A 17,202-nucleotide genomic window follows, 5' to 3' on the forward strand; every position below is an offset into this window, starting at 1 on the left:
TTGTTAATTACGACTGCACCTGTGTGACGCTGATCGAAATCGATTAATCAAGAGACAAAAGAAACTTAGAAGTCATCAGGAATCAACCTCCCTTTCTTCCGTATTCAAACCCCATTAATTGATGAAATGAACAATCGCGGTTGTTACAGATGTTCAAAATGAGCGAGCCATTTTTTTTTTGTAACCAGTGTTGAAATGTCCACTCGTACACGTGATACCATAGATATATTGGTAAACACGAGAACGATGAAGGACGTGCGAAAGCCACGTTACGATACCATTTCCGCTTCTTTCTTACACGTCAACTTATCGAGTTTCTGAAGAGATGCCAGAAGTACCACTCCAGGTACATCTAAAACTGAGTGTCAGGTAAGAAGAGATTTGGAGTTTTTGGATAACTGTTCAAAAATACAGCTTCGCTTCGAACTGGAAATCCGTTCGATTCAGGTTACAATTTGTTTCATTTTTTCAAATAGCAGCTTCCATGAATCCGATGGGTACAAATGTTGGAATGCTGAGGTACATCTTTTAGCAGCAAAATGAATTGCACTTGCGAATAACGGGGATGGTAAAACTTGACGAATAAAAACTTGTTTTGAGTTTAGGCGAATGTCAAGGCATCGAGTAAGACGCGTTTATACGTTGGTGGTAATGCAGTGGATCTTTCGTGAAAATGTTATCACGTGATCGGTCAAATTCGGTTCAGCTATTCGGTCAAGAACACGTCGCTGTAAATACAATGGGTCGGATATGATTTGATTATTCTTATACTAACAAACAACTGTACGGTAATATCGTGATTTGTGCACCGCCATTAGGTGTAATTTTCGATTCGACAATAATCGAGTATGGGACGCCGATAAGCCCCGAGCTGCAGTAATCATTGATAATTAACGACACGGCAGAACTGCCATAATTATTTAAATTACGAATAGTTCACGGTACATTTATTCGCTTTGACGCATCGGCCGTGATTTTGTTGTTTGTATCGTAGTTTCGTTCTGAAATTCGCGCTGGTTGATAACCGACGTAAATTAAGGACGTTGGAGCGATGCCAGACCCGGACATTCGATGTTTTTCGAAAAATTTCAGCGTGGATGTCTTTCGTTATTATATTTCATCGAATCAACAAAACTGCTGACCGTGTAGTTGGGATCCCATCGGTCTCCGGGTCCGGGTGCGTAAACCGGTGAAAATATCTCTATCACGTATGCGAGGGTGCGAGCGAATGTGATCGAAAAAGGAAGGAGAAAAGGGGTAAGAGCGTAAGCGTCATAATCTGTGGTCGAGACGCGTCTTGAATAACGTCAGCATTCGATTTTCGTCCAACTACTCCTATCCGTACATGTTACTCCCGTGACTCTTCCAACTCCCGTATAGGTATAATACACGGTGGTTAGGAGGGAAAGAAAATTGAGCCCCCGAGCGCCCGAGTCAGCGGGGGCAAAAGTGCCAGGAAGTCGTCAAGTGCGGCAAAAACCAAAAATTGATCGAACTCGTTTTCATGAGTTGCTGCACCGGACCGATCGGAAGCGCATTGTCGCCGGTAATCGTCACGTGACTCTAGACGCGCATATACCTATATTTGATACGAGCATTCAGTTTTCCGTTCGAAATTCTTTAGTGTTTGAATTCCGCTGGTGCAAATTTTTTGGATTTTAACGATTCAACTGTTTGTCCTCATTTCTCCGCGTCGGGTTTTCCGTGTCATATGCGCGTCACTTTGGACATTATAGCTTTTGTGGAGCGAAACAATGTGAGAGTCACGAAATCACCGCTGATGAGCAAACGTTGGTTACGTGTTGGAAAATTATTGCAGTTTACACCTCGTGTCTGCTTGGTCAGTTGAAGGTGCCCAAGGATATTTTAAAGCCGACGTAGATACGCTCGGCCAAAAATGTATGTATTTGAAGCACCTGTTTCGCAAACATTATTCAACCTTTTTTTCGGAAAACAATTCTTCAAATTTTTTCCCTCCAATGTCCTCGCATCGCACCTGATGCATCGTGAATAACATGCATTTTATAATACATTATTTACATATAGTTTCTTTCTATTTTTCTTCGTCATTTTTTGCGCTCTTATTTGTTCTGGTTCAGACAGATATTGATGGGTGGTCTACCTCACCTTTTGCCTTTGTCAAGCAATCAAAAAAACGGGGGGGACAAAAAAAAAAAAAGAAAACGAATAGAAATAATAAAATAAATTCGACGATCCCTCGGGGTACAGCGAATGTTCCATGCGATCGACGACTTCATCATTTCCTTCCATAACCACCGCATGATATACTTTTTTCATCGTTTCATTCACCGAGATCCCAGGTTTCATGCGGATTCCAGCAATCAGTACACTATTCGCGGCCGTACTATACGCGGTTATAATCCATCCCGCACCACAGCTCACGAAATTTCAGTATTTTTTGTCACTCGTACAGGTTTATTTCACATGGACGTAGGATTACGCGTTAAAGAACCCAAGCGATTCGAGCAGATTTTATGTAAAGTTTTTCTCTTTTTTCTTTGCCGAAGAACACCCTCCCTACAGGTTTGGTTTAATCTCTTTGATTTAATCTTTTTCTACGTTTGGGAACGCGCAACCGTGTGCGCTGTTTTTCGCATGTGGTCTACCTTCAAATTTTTGTTTTTAGTTCATTATTTTCGCTACTGTGGCTGAAAATGTACGAGGTGAGCGGTCCCGAGGGTGCTGTTCCGCTGACAGTACCACAGAAATTATATCGGTCATCCGCTATCGCAACAGCTTTTTCCGGACTCCAATGCCATCTGGAGATTCGGACGAGTTGAGTGGTCGGTCGGTCTTTAATCAATTTCGCAGTGATTTTTTCTGCCCCGTGTACAGTCGAGGTTCGAAATTATTACGACGAGTCCTACAACGTGTATGGTAAATCTAAATCTAAACTGATATTGCAAAGAGGAAAGATTTGATTTTTTATTCGTTTGTTTGTTACGATTTAACTTAAAAAGCACTTAACCGATTTCAAAAATTCTTTCACCATTAGAAATCTACATCTTCACCGAGTAACATGAGCTATATTATATTTTCAAAAACATTTGAGATCTTTACCTAAATTGAAACAATGTAACCCAAGGTATCAATGTATTATTTTGTGTGCGCTGCGGAAATATTGACGATATATGAAATAATGTTATATATAATAACAGTACTCATGATCGCTCACAAAAAAGTCCTAGATGGTAGATGTTTATCTCCTAAGGATAAGCCATAGTAACCATTTTTACCCGTGCGAAGCCGGAGTGATTACCCATAATATTACTTACGTTTCCATTGGCATAAGTCGGCTCATTCTGAGCACCTAATTTGCGACTGTATTTTACGTCCGAGCGACAAATCCGAGTATTGGCATGACTGTACAGGGACGATATGTGGAAACTGGTCACTCCGTACGCCCGTCTAGCGTTAACTTGACTTGCGCGGCGTATGGAGTGGCCACTTTCCACACATTATCCCTGTATATCCTCAGTTTTTCTCGGGTTTGGATGAGTTTTTTTTTTTTTGTCGCTTCTTCTTCTCCTAGGCTGGATAATAATCCCGGATAATTTCTCAGCTCACTGGTCAAGCGTGAATATAAGAATACCTTATGTTGCCAAGGAACGAGACTCCCTCTAGAGCGTAGTCTGAAGCGAAAGTGAATTTTCGGTGGAGATCACGCGAGCCAATCATGACCATTCATATAGAAAAAAGATCGCCTACCGTTGATCGAAGTATGTATACATATATTACCGATCTACTGGAGACGAGTTCGCTGAGCAGGAGGTAGCCGGGTAATTATTTATACATATATTTTTGGGGTGCCAAATCCAGGGTTTCAGCAAAGGTGAAGGAAATTCGTTGAAATTCAAAGAACCTTTGTCGCGTCACTTTGTTCGCAACACGTAATGATCCGAAGCTCTTCGAACTCACCGTTTTCGCACAAACTGGTGAGGTTATTTACCTATAATGGCATAAAAATAAATACCAGTTACCCTCACTTCTCTTGTCAGTTCCGATTTATTTCTCTCGTTTATTCCCTCCCGTGTGATTTAATCAACAAGAGAACAACCCCGACACTATACCTGTAGCTGATTGAGGAATTTTTTTTTCAATCAATTGTCGAAATGGGTCAGTTCTTTGTTAACGCGAAATCAACCGCACCTGACTTTGACCCGAAGGATCAACCTTTCGCTGTGATATAGGTATGCGAGTATAAAACTGATCAAGTTTTTCGCGATGTTGCGATTGATCCAAGTTCGGTAAAAATTCGATTTCACTCCCCTCGTGTGCTCCAAATCTTCGGGTTATCTGAATTGGGATTCGATTCTCACACGTAATTAAACGATCTGTCTTTATAGGTTCTCGTTCAACCCTCTCCGAGCACAAAAAATTGCGTTCCTTATTTTTGTTTTTTTTTTTAATCTACAGTCGAATCATAACCTCCAAATACTGGTGACTTTTAAATCGCTCTACGAAGATTAACAATTTTTCAAAATTATGTATCATTCGGTACAATTAGTTGCCCATGACCGTGTAATTATTATTATACAGAACAACAAAGATGTCGAACTTCGGGGGTATTCTTGGAGAAGGCGGTGTTCTCGAAGGACTGCGTTTTATATATTCACCCCTCGATTAATAGCAGCCGCAGCTATTCGAAAATGCGAATATCATCATGGTAAGTTATCGCGTGTGGGCCGGACAGGAGAATACGGTGGTGCGTGCGGCGATATCGAGACGCCATATTGGTATAAGTTTTAGAAATTTGAATCCGTGAAATGGCCCGTTAGATCAAATAACGTAGGTATTTCTCCACCGTCTCTCCCCCGTTGCGGAAATCTTGAAGTCGTCGTTGAGTCTTAATGGCATTTTCAATCTCGAGATAGCCTGTGTCAGTAATTTAGATATATAAAGTAAATTGGATTTATTTACTCATCCGAGTACGAGCGGAGTGAACGTAAATATAACCGCGCGGGCAGGCTGCTGCAGCCGGATGACCAGCGCGGCGCCCGGAATGAACACAAGCGACCGGAAAGAGTCTTGTATTTGTCGAGGTGGATTGGCGGGCGAGATTCCCGTCTGTGGTGAGCTCGACCCCGAACATATTTGGATTGCGCACGCGTAAACCTCTCTTTATCCTGTACACAGTAGCGATACCTATACTCTTCACTTTATATTTCGTTTCTGTTATGAAATCCCTCGAGTTCTATGCCGGCAGCCGTATATCGGACAATTGACCACGAATACACCTTTCACATCCAGTTTCAACTTCTTCCGACGGAAAACATTGGCCTATGACCTTACAAAAATCACTTTCCCGATACACATGTCATTGCGCGTAACAAAGGTGTAGGTGGTATGAATAACGTCAAACAAAATATGCTCAACATACGAACGAAAATTGTAAATCGAAAATTACGAAGACGGTAATGTTCGCAATTTTGTGCATCCTACCCATTAGGTTTTGCCATGAAAACTGATGAATTTTCGGGGAGAGATGAATAGTAGAGTGGTTGATTACTGAAAAACGTAAGGGCTTAGGGCGCCCTTTGACATTCCCTTGAATTTATGCACCCCAAATCCGATCGGCCATTTCAATTCTTTCCATATAATAGGTTGTTATTATACAAGTTTGCCGTGTCCATGAAAACCGCGAGAAGCTGCCCGTCTAAAAAAGCTCTCTGCAGTGCAGTTGCCAAGGAACCTTTGCCAACATTCAATCGGATCGAACGGCCGAAAATATCAGTTCGAAAGAGTATAGCGGTTGGTAGAGTGAATGGTCGGAGCTAAAAGTTCGAGGGAGATAGAGATACGTGTGGGTGGATCGGATCGAATGCGGGTGAAATGGAGGAAACAGGAGATAGAATTGGAATTTCGTCGTGTCAAAATCCTACGGTGATTCTATACAGAGGTATACACCTATACTTATGCCATTGTACGCGTGGACATACCTCGCGAACACACCCGCACACCTTCGCATGCAGCTTCGGCACTTCCAATTTGACGAAACTAATTGTTTCGTTAATGAGAAACCCACTGTCTAACACATCTGTGATACCGCCAATGTTTTATCGCGTTTTTAGGGATCCGCGTACAATAGACTCTTTCGATTGCGCTCACAATTTAAAGGCGGATGTACCGGTCTACCAATACCCTCCGTTGTACGCGCGCGAGCCAGACTGTCGACAGAAATAAAAATGAAAAAAAAAAGACAAAGTGCTGAAACTCAATCGAGCACGGAGTGAATGATTCGTTGTACGATGTACTCACCGATCGATGGAAATCGCCATGAGAGTGAAGACGCTCGCGCAAATTGTGAGAACCGCTATGAACTGACTAATTTTGCAGTACAAGTTTCCGAAGGGCCAGTGGCTATTCAGCATGTAGGTATAGTTGAAGATAACGTTCAGCGTAGAGACCATGGCGTCGGCAATGCTAAGGTTTACCAGAAAGTAATTGGTGACCGTCCTCATCCTTTTGTGAGCCAGAACAATCCATATTACAATGAGGTTGCCGCCGGTGGCCACGACGATCATGCCGGCGAAGAGTACGGTCCATATCATTTGACGCCACCAAGGTAAATGCCACTGATTTCCACCCGAGGGTGCTTCCGTTGTATTTGTATTATTTTCAGTCAGATTGTCGAATACTGTCGAGGTGTAATTCAATGGCCACGATGTCGGGTAAAATATCTCCTCGAGCGATTGCATTTTCAACGATTCCTTTGACCGCGTTCGTTTGAATAAGATATTGCAATTTTCACTCCCCGATAAAAACCCTCGGATAAAAGAACTATCGCTCGATCTTTTTCGCTAGACAGTCGCGCTCAAAGAAATTCACCTATGAACGCTCGCGTTGCATATTTTATACGTTATTCGAACCTTAGAATGTCACTGTATTTTCTCCCGATCCGTCTATTTATTTATTATTTCTCGCCGGTTCAAATAGTTCAATAATCTAACCACGTAACGCGCCTTTTGGTAACGTAGAAAGGTAAAGAAAAAAAAAAACTTTGGACCAATTATACGATCATTTATATATCTACGGAGACGACTGCGAATCGCGCTTCCCTTGATCAGGGTTAATATTCAAAAATTCATTGAAATATCTATCTGCGTAGAAATTTAAATAAAATCGAAGTTCCAGCGTCTGGGGGAGAAGGGGGACATTTCTCCGAACGCATCTTCCGTTCACATAGCCGGCGAAATTTATGTAAACCTTCAATTTAGTTTCTAATTTTTTTTATCAACCATTCCATCATTTGCTTTATCTGATGAGATCATGGTTTTCTTTCTTTTATTCGATCGGAAACTAAGTAACGAGGTGTTTCTAAAAAGTACGCGTTACCACTTCTCGATAATTTTATTAATATGCTTCGCATCTGAGAAGTTATCGACGTGTGACCAATAATGAATCCATAACGTCGTTGCGAAAATCACTTCGGTGTGTATATCGCTTCGATATTCCGTTGAAATGAAGACCGCCCCCTTGTTCGGGTGATAGAACGCATCGTTCTGATAATTATCTATTTTGCACCACGCACGCTCCTTCGCCTCATTTTTCGCGTTTTAACTATCCCACGCTTCATTAGTTTCGCAATATTATACCCGAGCACCGTGTGTAATAAATGAAGCTCTTTCGGAGCACCGCACTACCGGCATCAATTTAGAAGGTTGCGTGGTACGGCGAACATCATCTACCTTGTAACAGCATCGAAGCTTGTTTCCGTTTAATGCATCGACGAGTTTAACAAGGTCTGGTTCTCTCGCTTTCGTTCACACCGATTTCTCACCCCTTCGCACACATCTACGAACACTTTTTCACCACACTGCCGCCGGTGTTCAAATCCGACTCCGTATTAAATTCATAGGTTATTCACAAGAAGCGACCCCACTCTGCGATATTGACACCAGACGATTTTTTAAACCACCGCGATCTCCACTCCAATTCTATTGAACCTACCATTTTCAATTCAATTTTTCGATTGAATTCACAGAATTCTCAACCACCCAACTACACTCGAACTTCGTCACCTCGACAGACACCACTCCGTTACTGACAATCGCTCCGAGTTTCATTTTATGTATGCTTATTTCACGATTTACGAATTTAATTTATTTCATTTTATTCGATAATGTTTCTAACGAGCTCTTTTCACCAGCATTCTCGCTAAACGGGAAATCGTACATCGTGAGTTAACTTTTTCAAATAACGCGAGCCCGTTCTTTTTTGTCGACTTCCAAGTCCCACTTCGATACGGTTCACATTTTCAAAAGCTCTAATTCTACGTATGTATTTTTGTTCTTCAATTTTTCTCCTGTTTTGCCCCACGTAAGTTCACCGCTTCACCCACGCTCGCTTAAAAAAATTTCGTGACGAGGGAAATTTTTCTCCAGCATTATCGCTGAAACTGTTTTAACGTGACGAGTAAATCACTCCATTACATCGTTGAACACCTGTTAACCGTTTCGTTGCAGATCGGGATAATTTCAACTCGAATTTTTACGTTCGGTCACCATTATTTTTTTCAATTATCACTGAATGGCTTCGGTTATAACGATTGCCGTTTCAGCTGGACAGACATGAAATATTTTTCTTCGTTTAGTTCCATCTGAAACATAAAATAAAAGCATACGTCATTCGTTGTGCTCCTCGATACAATTGATTTTATATTTTTAAATGAGAATGTAAAATATCTCTGAAATCGGCCGTGAAAAATGTTTGCGATGAAGCGGGTGGTAGGAAGATGTTTCTATACGTAAGTTACAATGATTGTACATACATTGTGTACTCTGTATAAATGCTACACAGCATCGCGAACTTGATACTCTGGAGATTAGAATATGTTGAGTTTCCGCTCAAAACTCGCCCGATTCTGAAGTATAGCGAATGTCAAGCGAGAATTGTAGATACAGAGACTTATCACTCCGTCCGACTGCGAGGTATTCTACCGAGACTATCGGTTCAACCCAAGGGCCTCTTTGCTACTTTCGAACAAGTTGCATTAAACATGATCGCCTCGGTGGTAAAACTCTTAACGTATAATACGTAGAATCCGGTTGAAGTAACCGTATAGTTTTGTACTTGCCAACTGTAGCTACATGCATAAACTTTGTTTCTTCGTATCGCCATAGATATATTGAACTAGATCGGACAAGATCATGGCGGATTCTAGTGTATGGGTTTAAATGTAGGCGGCGCGCTCGGCGAAAAAACCCAAATTGAGGATTTAGCTTCAGGCCACTGTTTTACTCACAGAATTACCTAAAACCCCATGATTTGCTTAACAGGTCGATATGATAATTTTATGAAACTGTTCGACTTGACCGACAGATATGTGACCAAGCGACATGAGCCATGTTATACACGGTATCCATAAATTTTTAACGTGATATATTAGATACAGTTATACATGGCTGTTTTACCCGTGATAAATTATTGCAGTAATGTCTCAACAAGCAGAACACAAAATCCAAAAATGCACGAATGCACGGCATAGTGGATTGTACCCTCCATGTAAACAGGATATATTTTTCAAAGTGTTACAAGGTGTTTTCTCAAAAACTGAGGATTATTTTGGAAAATTTTTGAAACAAAAATTGCAGAATCATAGAAAGAAAATTCAATAATACCATGGATATTGAAATTTAGCTGGATTGTATGGGGGTTTTGAGGGTCACTTGGTTTTCCGAGCGGAAATCCATATTTTGTATTGCAGATTCGTAATCTACAAGAAAAGCTAAGCAGCATTCGTACAAAACATTTTTTTCATAATCATCATTTTGCAATTATAATATACAAAATTAATTTTACACGCAAAAACTAAAACTTCTGAAGAAAAATCGCAGAAGACAAAGAGAAGATATTAGAAAGTTTAGAATTCTATAAATTTCTGAACGAGGAATTTTGGCACTTGAAATGACCGAGAGGGTCATTTTAAAGGCCATGGAAAGTCAAAATCAATTTTTTCAAAAAGTACGGAAAATTTGGTAAAAAAAAAGGTGTATCGAGATTTTTTTTCATTGTTCCGAAATATGACATCCTTGTCTATCTTTGAACTGCTGAAATTAGAATCAATAATTTTCAAAAATCTAAAATTTTTACACAAATCTCAGATGAATATTCTCACAAGGTTCAGAGAAATTTTTTTTTGCCACATACGTACCCATATGTATTCTGTATTGCCTATGTATACAGCTTATGATGCATTGTACACCGAGGATGATTGTAAGATCTAATATCTGATCATAGTGTATCAATCTTAGAACACTGAAACAAAACCTGTGATTTGGCAATGTTGCACCGAGTATATATAATATATATTTATATAAAAATATAATTCCTACTTTTGATTCTACAATATACTCGAGATAACTTTATGCGCAGCGTTGCCGGATCACCATTGACCACGAAAATAACGTGTTGGAATTAAAAAGAGAATGATATTTCAAATTATCGTATCGCATCCACAAAAACGGTGAAGTGCTTTTTTTTTTTTTTCTTTAAATTTGTTTAAAGAACTTTTTTTTTTACTCTCATAAATTTGTTCAAAAAATTATCTCAGAAAAATTATTTTTACATTTCACATCAGATTCTACCTGGTAAGAAATAATTTCATTCTGTATAGAGCTTTTGTGGAATCTATTTTGTTTCAATTGGTGATACGACTCTGTAACGAAGCGTTCCTCTTTATCAAGTTTTTATTAACCCGCTTTCTTGTCTATCTGTTTGTCTGTTCAGTAAAAATTTTGCAATCGATTTTAAACCAACTTCCCAATGAGCTAGATATTTGAAACTTCAAACACTCCTCATAACTGGATGACAATACAATATGAACTTCTTTTCGTAAAAAAAGAAATAAAAAAAAAAACGGATCGATAATCAATGAGATTTATAATAATGAAATTTAACAAAATATAGTTATTGACACGATTAAAAGCAAATAGCTTGTTCTTCGAATAAATTTTGTTCCAATATACCACGTTTGGTTTTTTGCGGATATCTCGGAAACTATTGCAGATATCCCAAATTTGAAAGAAGGTTCATGAAGAGCAGAAAACATACTAAAAAAAAGTCCAACCTTCCTGAACTGTACCGCGAATATTCATAACTTTAATTGAGCTATGAGAAAATGACCGATGACGCCTGATTCGGCTCCCGCGCGCGATGATTGTTTCAGAGGCATATGCGAAAAAAATGTATCCAACAGTCTATATATGAATATTAAGGAATGAAAAAATTCAAGTACGTACTGGACACTCTAGTAAACAATAATCAGTTGGAAAAAAAAATTTATTCATCATTTTTCAATGTACTATGCTTTTGTAAATTGAAAACTCTTTCTCAATAGGCAAATAACAAAAAAACTCGGATAATTAACAAACCGAAAGTTTCAAATTCCTTCCACTTCGTTGAAGCTATGGAGAAAAATTAAAAATATAAAAAAAGGAGTGACATTTTTTTTTTAAGAAAACATTTCCTTGTTTAAATCATAATTTCAATTGTTATTTGACATTCTAAAGGAAAAAAATTTCTCAATTATTTTCAAATTGTTTTTCGCATTACAATTTGTTATAAACAAATGAATTTTCGAGCGAGATTTTTTTTTATTACTAAATATGATACAATAACAACTGTGTGTGGGTTTTTGAACAAAAAAAATTCTAGTTTTTTTTTGATTTAAAAAATTTATGGATCTTGAATTTTTTCGTTCTCTTCGAGTTTCTTACCTTTGTTACCAAAATTACTACTATCGTATTATTACTTGCCGTATCAACAGTTAATGAGTAATTCTGGTTCTAATTTTTTTCCAACTGATTATTGTTTATTAAAGTGTCCAGCAAGTACCTAAATTTTTTTATCCCTCAATATTCATATATAAACTGTTGAATAAATTTTTTTTTTGCTCATGTCTCCCAAACGAGCATCGCGCGTGGGAGCCGAATCAGGTGTGATCGGTCATTTTTTCATAGCTCAATTAAAATCATAAATATTCGTGGTGCAGTTCAGGGAGGTTGGACTTTTTTTTAGTGTGTTTTCTTCCCCTTTTGAATTTTTTTCAGATCAAATTTCAGATAGCCGCAATAGTTTTCGAGATATCCGCAAAAAACCGAACCCTACTTTTTTTCCATTACTTTTGTAATTTTTTCAACCGCGTTGTCATGCGATTTCTGAAGTTTCTCGAGCTCATTCTGGATCCAAAAATCACCTTTACATTGAATTCGGCGAAGGCTAACTCAAATTTGACCAAAAGGCACTTGTTGACTAGACTATAGGACTAGAAGGACGAAAAAAGAGCGAGGTGCAAAAGTGATAATTTGCTGGGAAGCGAGTGTCGTCGCTTTGATGCGCGGCGAGCTAAAGCCTGGTTGCTGGTGCGAGTGAGGTTAGTTTGGACAGAAATCGTTTAGACAGAATCCGTTTCTACGGAGAAAATTTGCCCAGGGTTCGTTTGGACATAAGAAATTTCGACTTAGGTTCGTTTGGATACAAATGCAAACGACCCTAAGTCGGTCGGTAGAAAATAAACTAACTAAAGAAAATGAAACGAAGAAAATGACAACACGTTAATGATAGAATTAAGTTCCAGTGAAAATTAATTGAACAATCTAATTTCTTTGAAAAACTTGTTACAAGTTTTCTTCTCACTTAGAAATCATTATTTCCCAATTGATTTTCAATTAATTCTCCTTTCCTCGGCATCTTTGGATTTTGATTTTGGTTTTTTTTTTCTAAATTTTTTCTGTACTCGAAAATCTTTCCATCGTGACATATTAACAAGTTCACAAAAAGCTGAACAACGAACAAACTCCTACTCGCAAGCCCCAACAAGAATAACAGTTATATTCAGTTTTTTTTTTTTTTTTTGACCGATAGTTTGTGTTAGCGAACATGAAATACTACTTTTTTCCAAAGCCGTAATATTGCGAACTATACTGAAATTTTTTTCAACCGAACAAGAATAATTCTCCTTACAGAAAATATTGTATTTCAGATTTTTTTATTCAAATGTGAACAAATTATCATAATATCCATTTGCACTGAAATCATCCTAGTGATGAGAGAAGCTCATCTGCTGCACCGTAATACCGATAGTCCGGACGAGCGTGTTATATTTGTCGCGCGTCACCGTCTATAAGGATGAATTTGAAGATTGGATCTACAGATCGTTCGTGGGGTTGACCGATAATCTCTCAGAGGTCGATGAAGGGTCTGTTTTACCATGAAACGCAGAGGGCGCTCTGGGCTGGCACTCTTATTTTGCGACTTAATACCCTATGACTCTCACTTTTCGCAACTTGTCCGATCTAGTTCAATATATCTATGGTATCGCATTCTATCCGGATCGGAGACTACATGTATCGATAGCAACATGGAGATCCGAAAGAGATATTCTTGCAAAATTTTTACGGTGGGTATGATCGTACCACATTCCTCCACACGTTTCACTGGAATTTTTTTAAGCTTTTCAGATTTCACGCGATATGGTCCTGATTTTGGAAACGGAATATTCGTAACTCGGGAAGGGTGGGTCGGAAAAATTCGAAAACAAAAATTTCAAGAGCATATCAGAGCTGAGACAATACCCCGAAGGGTGTCACGGATCAAATCTGAGACGGCGGGATCTGGAGGCAGGCGAGTAGAGTTGACGCGAACAGCCCCATATATTTTCGCTGAAATTGACTCTGGATTTTTTATTTTTACCACGACGTAACCTTGCAGACTGCTTCCTTGATGTTTGATAAGAAATTTTAGGAGGAAATGTTTATACTTGAGAGGAAACAAGTTTTGAAAAGTAATTTTGTCAGTTCGGTACGCTCGCGGAATCGAGTTTGGGTATACGCGGCGTCTCGTTTTGATCGAACCATGTCGATTATCCGAAATAACGTGGATCGCACGCAGAGAAATGTTTTTCGACGAAGTTTTTGGTATTCGTTGTCCAAAAATTTTCAAACATCGTTAGATTTTCAGATTACACCATTCGTGAGACGAGTTGATTCGATTGCGACGTCGTTGCTACAAATCTCTCGATCTGGATAATGTCGAAAATTTAGTTAGCCGCGTGGTAATCGCGTTAAATTAGCCGTTGCAAATTCCTCCTTCGGTGTGTCGGACAAAATACGAACGGAGGTAATCTAACAATAAGAGGGGGGTGAAGGAAAGGAGAAACAAAACATACACCACTTGCGATAATTGCCGGTGTAACTAATTTACAAGTTAGATTAAAAAATTATACAACAAGCTACATCCAGCCGTAAGGACACCCGCTCACTGTGATTTTTATTCCCTGAATAAATTTAAACTCGCAAATGTTGTACGAACAACGAAACGTATATTCGCAAATGCACGAACGTGTCGAGATCGGTTCGTTAATCATTTTTACGCTTCGTGTCTGAGCGGATATCTTTCTCTCTTTCAAACTCCGCGTCATCTCCGCGGCTGACGTATTTTCGTTATTTATTTTTATTTTCAACCTTATTGCTTTTATGACGTCCACCCCACCGGCTCTTCCTCTTCGCGATACACTTGGATGCGGAGGGTACGCGAAAGGCAAACGAATATATGCATATTATATCAGCTATGTATTGTACGTATTTATTCTACGTTCTACATACCTACGACCTGTACTACATACATTTATATACACACATATTTACAGAAGTGTAACTGCTGTAGGGAAAAAGTTACGTGACTTATCGTTAGATTCACGCGCGTTGTCCAAGTTATACACGCTACGAAGAGAACAAAGGAACCACGTGTGCTCAAAGTAGGTACTGAAGTTTTCAGTGTGCCTTCCTACTTCCGACCACTTAACCTCAACATAGCCATTACATTTTAGACACTTTTATTCCCGACGAAATACGAGCAGCATTTTCTTAAAGTCGTTTCCGGCTTTCAATAAAATTGCCTAGATGAGATCCTCCAGCGGGAGTAGCAGCGAAGGCTTGAGCGATCGCGTCGTATCTATAAGTATATAAGGAGATTCATATGGCGCTGCGAGTCTCGGCGATGCCTCCGAAACGTCAACGTCCTTCGCAACTTCGTACGTCCTGAAATATTATTCGGTCTTATTCATTAATCGAAGTTAATCGAGACGGGGCGATCGGTTTAATTCAAGACCGTGATTCATTCCGCGGAATGCAATTAATATTCGCAATCTCCATTTTCGACAAGCTTCCGCCATTGTGAAGAAAAGAAAAGGAACGAAGTAAAGAAACGGATCGGCGAGGACGGAAGTGACGGCAGATTCAACTTAGCGACCCTGAAGTTGGTAATGAACTAGAAAAAGAAAACTGTAACTCTCCTCTCCGCTGTCGTCCAATGATACATAGAGGTATACAGTCGCCGTAGCGGGCTGCAACGAATCTTATTTATACCCAACTGATTGTCCGTGTCGTAATTATAAAAGAGCCTGAAAAATGCACCACTTTGGTATTCACTCCGCTTTCACTTTTCCACACTCGGAGGTAACTATAGACGTATATATATATATTGATCCCGCAATTTATTTTCACCGGACAGAGTGCTGCAATTTGTCACCCAGATCACGAACATTAATCTTATACTATCCGCTCCTACTTTTCCTCCTTCTCAAATTATTCGCGTCGCCTATCATTTCTGGAGAAATGAAAAAAGGAACAGATTATCAAACAATTGAATTTCTCCAATAAACGAATAATTACGAACGGACGCGTATTCGCTATAGCTGATACGATACACGTGTGTAACTCGATAACTCGAGTTACACCTTGGTTGAAACGACTAAGAATTATCGAAAACCGCATGTTTGCCATGGTTTATATCTCCTCCGAATTGTTTGTCGTCGCATATGGATCGCGTTTCGTTATTAAAATGAACAATATCGAACCGCTAATGGCGCCGGCATAACATTATAGGGGTAAGAAGGTGGGCCCGTCTAAGTAAAGGTGAAACGGGTTGTCGCAACGTTGACTTGCTTGCAATATTTGCTGGAACCTCTTAGAATGCCTGTCCTGAAATACTGTATGCATCAACCCGGCTGCCAGCTTGCATAGACCGGAGCACTTACCTCCTTCCCGAACGTCTTGGCATCCGTGTAACACGATCTCTCAGTTCTACCAACCTACGGAGTACCCAACCTACACCCACAGTTATGCTCTCACGCAGGGTGTCTCATACTTCGCTAACTCGGAACTCCATTACAAGGAAACTCACCGCGAACTCAAATAAATCCAATGGACACCCCTCTTCTTTTCTCCTTTTCTTCGGGAAGATTCGTATCGAACTACTTGAAAAAAAAAAAACGAAGAAAAATCAGAAACTTTCATCCCTTACACTTTTTCTTCCACATCAATTTTTCCTGTCAATAAATGATCGAAACGATGACCGCCGTGGGGAATTCAATCCATATTTTAGCGCCTCGGAAAATAAAAATCGATATATCGTCATCTTATCTTCATTGCAAAATTTAATTTCAAAGAAATTTTTTTTTTTTTTTGTCAAGAAAAAAATGTAGGTGTTCCCATTGAAGAAGCCCGAGTCGAATTTTAACGGATGATTTGGAAAAGGTATGTAGATATGTGTTTTTCATCCCTTCGAATCTTGAAACTTTTATTTCGAACGTTTGTTATTTTTTTGAAGAAATTCTTCACCCCCTCTTGCCTCTTGTTGTAGATAATTTCAGAGCGACTGCTGCGAATCGTTTAAGTTTTTGTTGTGCCATATGATTTTTTTCCTCACTGCGAAAGCGAGCGAGTAAACAAGACATTTTATTTGAAGAGCGTGAATAATGAATAAATGGCGGTATAGAAAACTCGACAATACGACGCGATCGAAGTTCCGTTATGATATTGTATTATAAGTACAGACCTTGTTTAGGGAGTAGATGATTTTTTTTTTCCCCGCAAGTCCCGGATGGCATATTTTTCAAGCTTAGTTGGGGCCGCCATACAACGACGATAGTGTCGTACCATCACCATCCTTTAAGCTTATAGGATAAAACTCGGAACGTCACGAAATCCAACGGTGCTCCTTGGGTTTTGGTTACGCCTTTGGATCACGGCTGAGTGTTTCGTTGTACCGCAATCTATTATTTATTCTTTTCAAGGAACTTTAGCCGCGCTTCAAAAACCACCGAAGATCAACTGCAAGGGGCTATACGTCGCCTGAGTCGATTCGATGCATTTTTAGCCCAGGTTACCCGGTAGAGATGCA

At 39.4% G+C, this 17,202-nt stretch overlaps 1 protein-coding gene across 3 annotated transcripts in view; it reads right to left on the reverse strand.

The window, feature by feature from the left end:
* The window catches only part of LOC105684934 (tachykinin-like peptides receptor 99D), a 142,505-nt gene that overhangs the window by 55,899 nt on the left and 69,404 nt on the right, over positions 1 to 17,202 (reverse strand). For all 3 annotated transcript variants that reach the window (XR_007277203.1, XM_048651101.1, XM_048651100.1), the window contains exon 3: positions 6,280 to 8,620. Coding sequence is in view for 2 of the 3 variants with exons in the window: in XM_048651101.1 (XP_048507058.1) it covers positions 6,280 to 6,719 (440 nt within the window). In the remaining variant the exon portion in view is untranslated. The remainder of the gene's footprint in view (positions 1 to 6,279; positions 8,621 to 17,202) is intronic.

Source organism: Athalia rosae, chromosome 2 (assembly GCF_917208135.1).
Source record: "Athalia rosae chromosome 2, iyAthRosa1.1, whole genome shotgun sequence".
In the NCBI taxonomy this organism is placed as follows: domain Eukaryota; kingdom Metazoa; phylum Arthropoda; class Insecta; order Hymenoptera; family Athaliidae; genus Athalia; species Athalia rosae.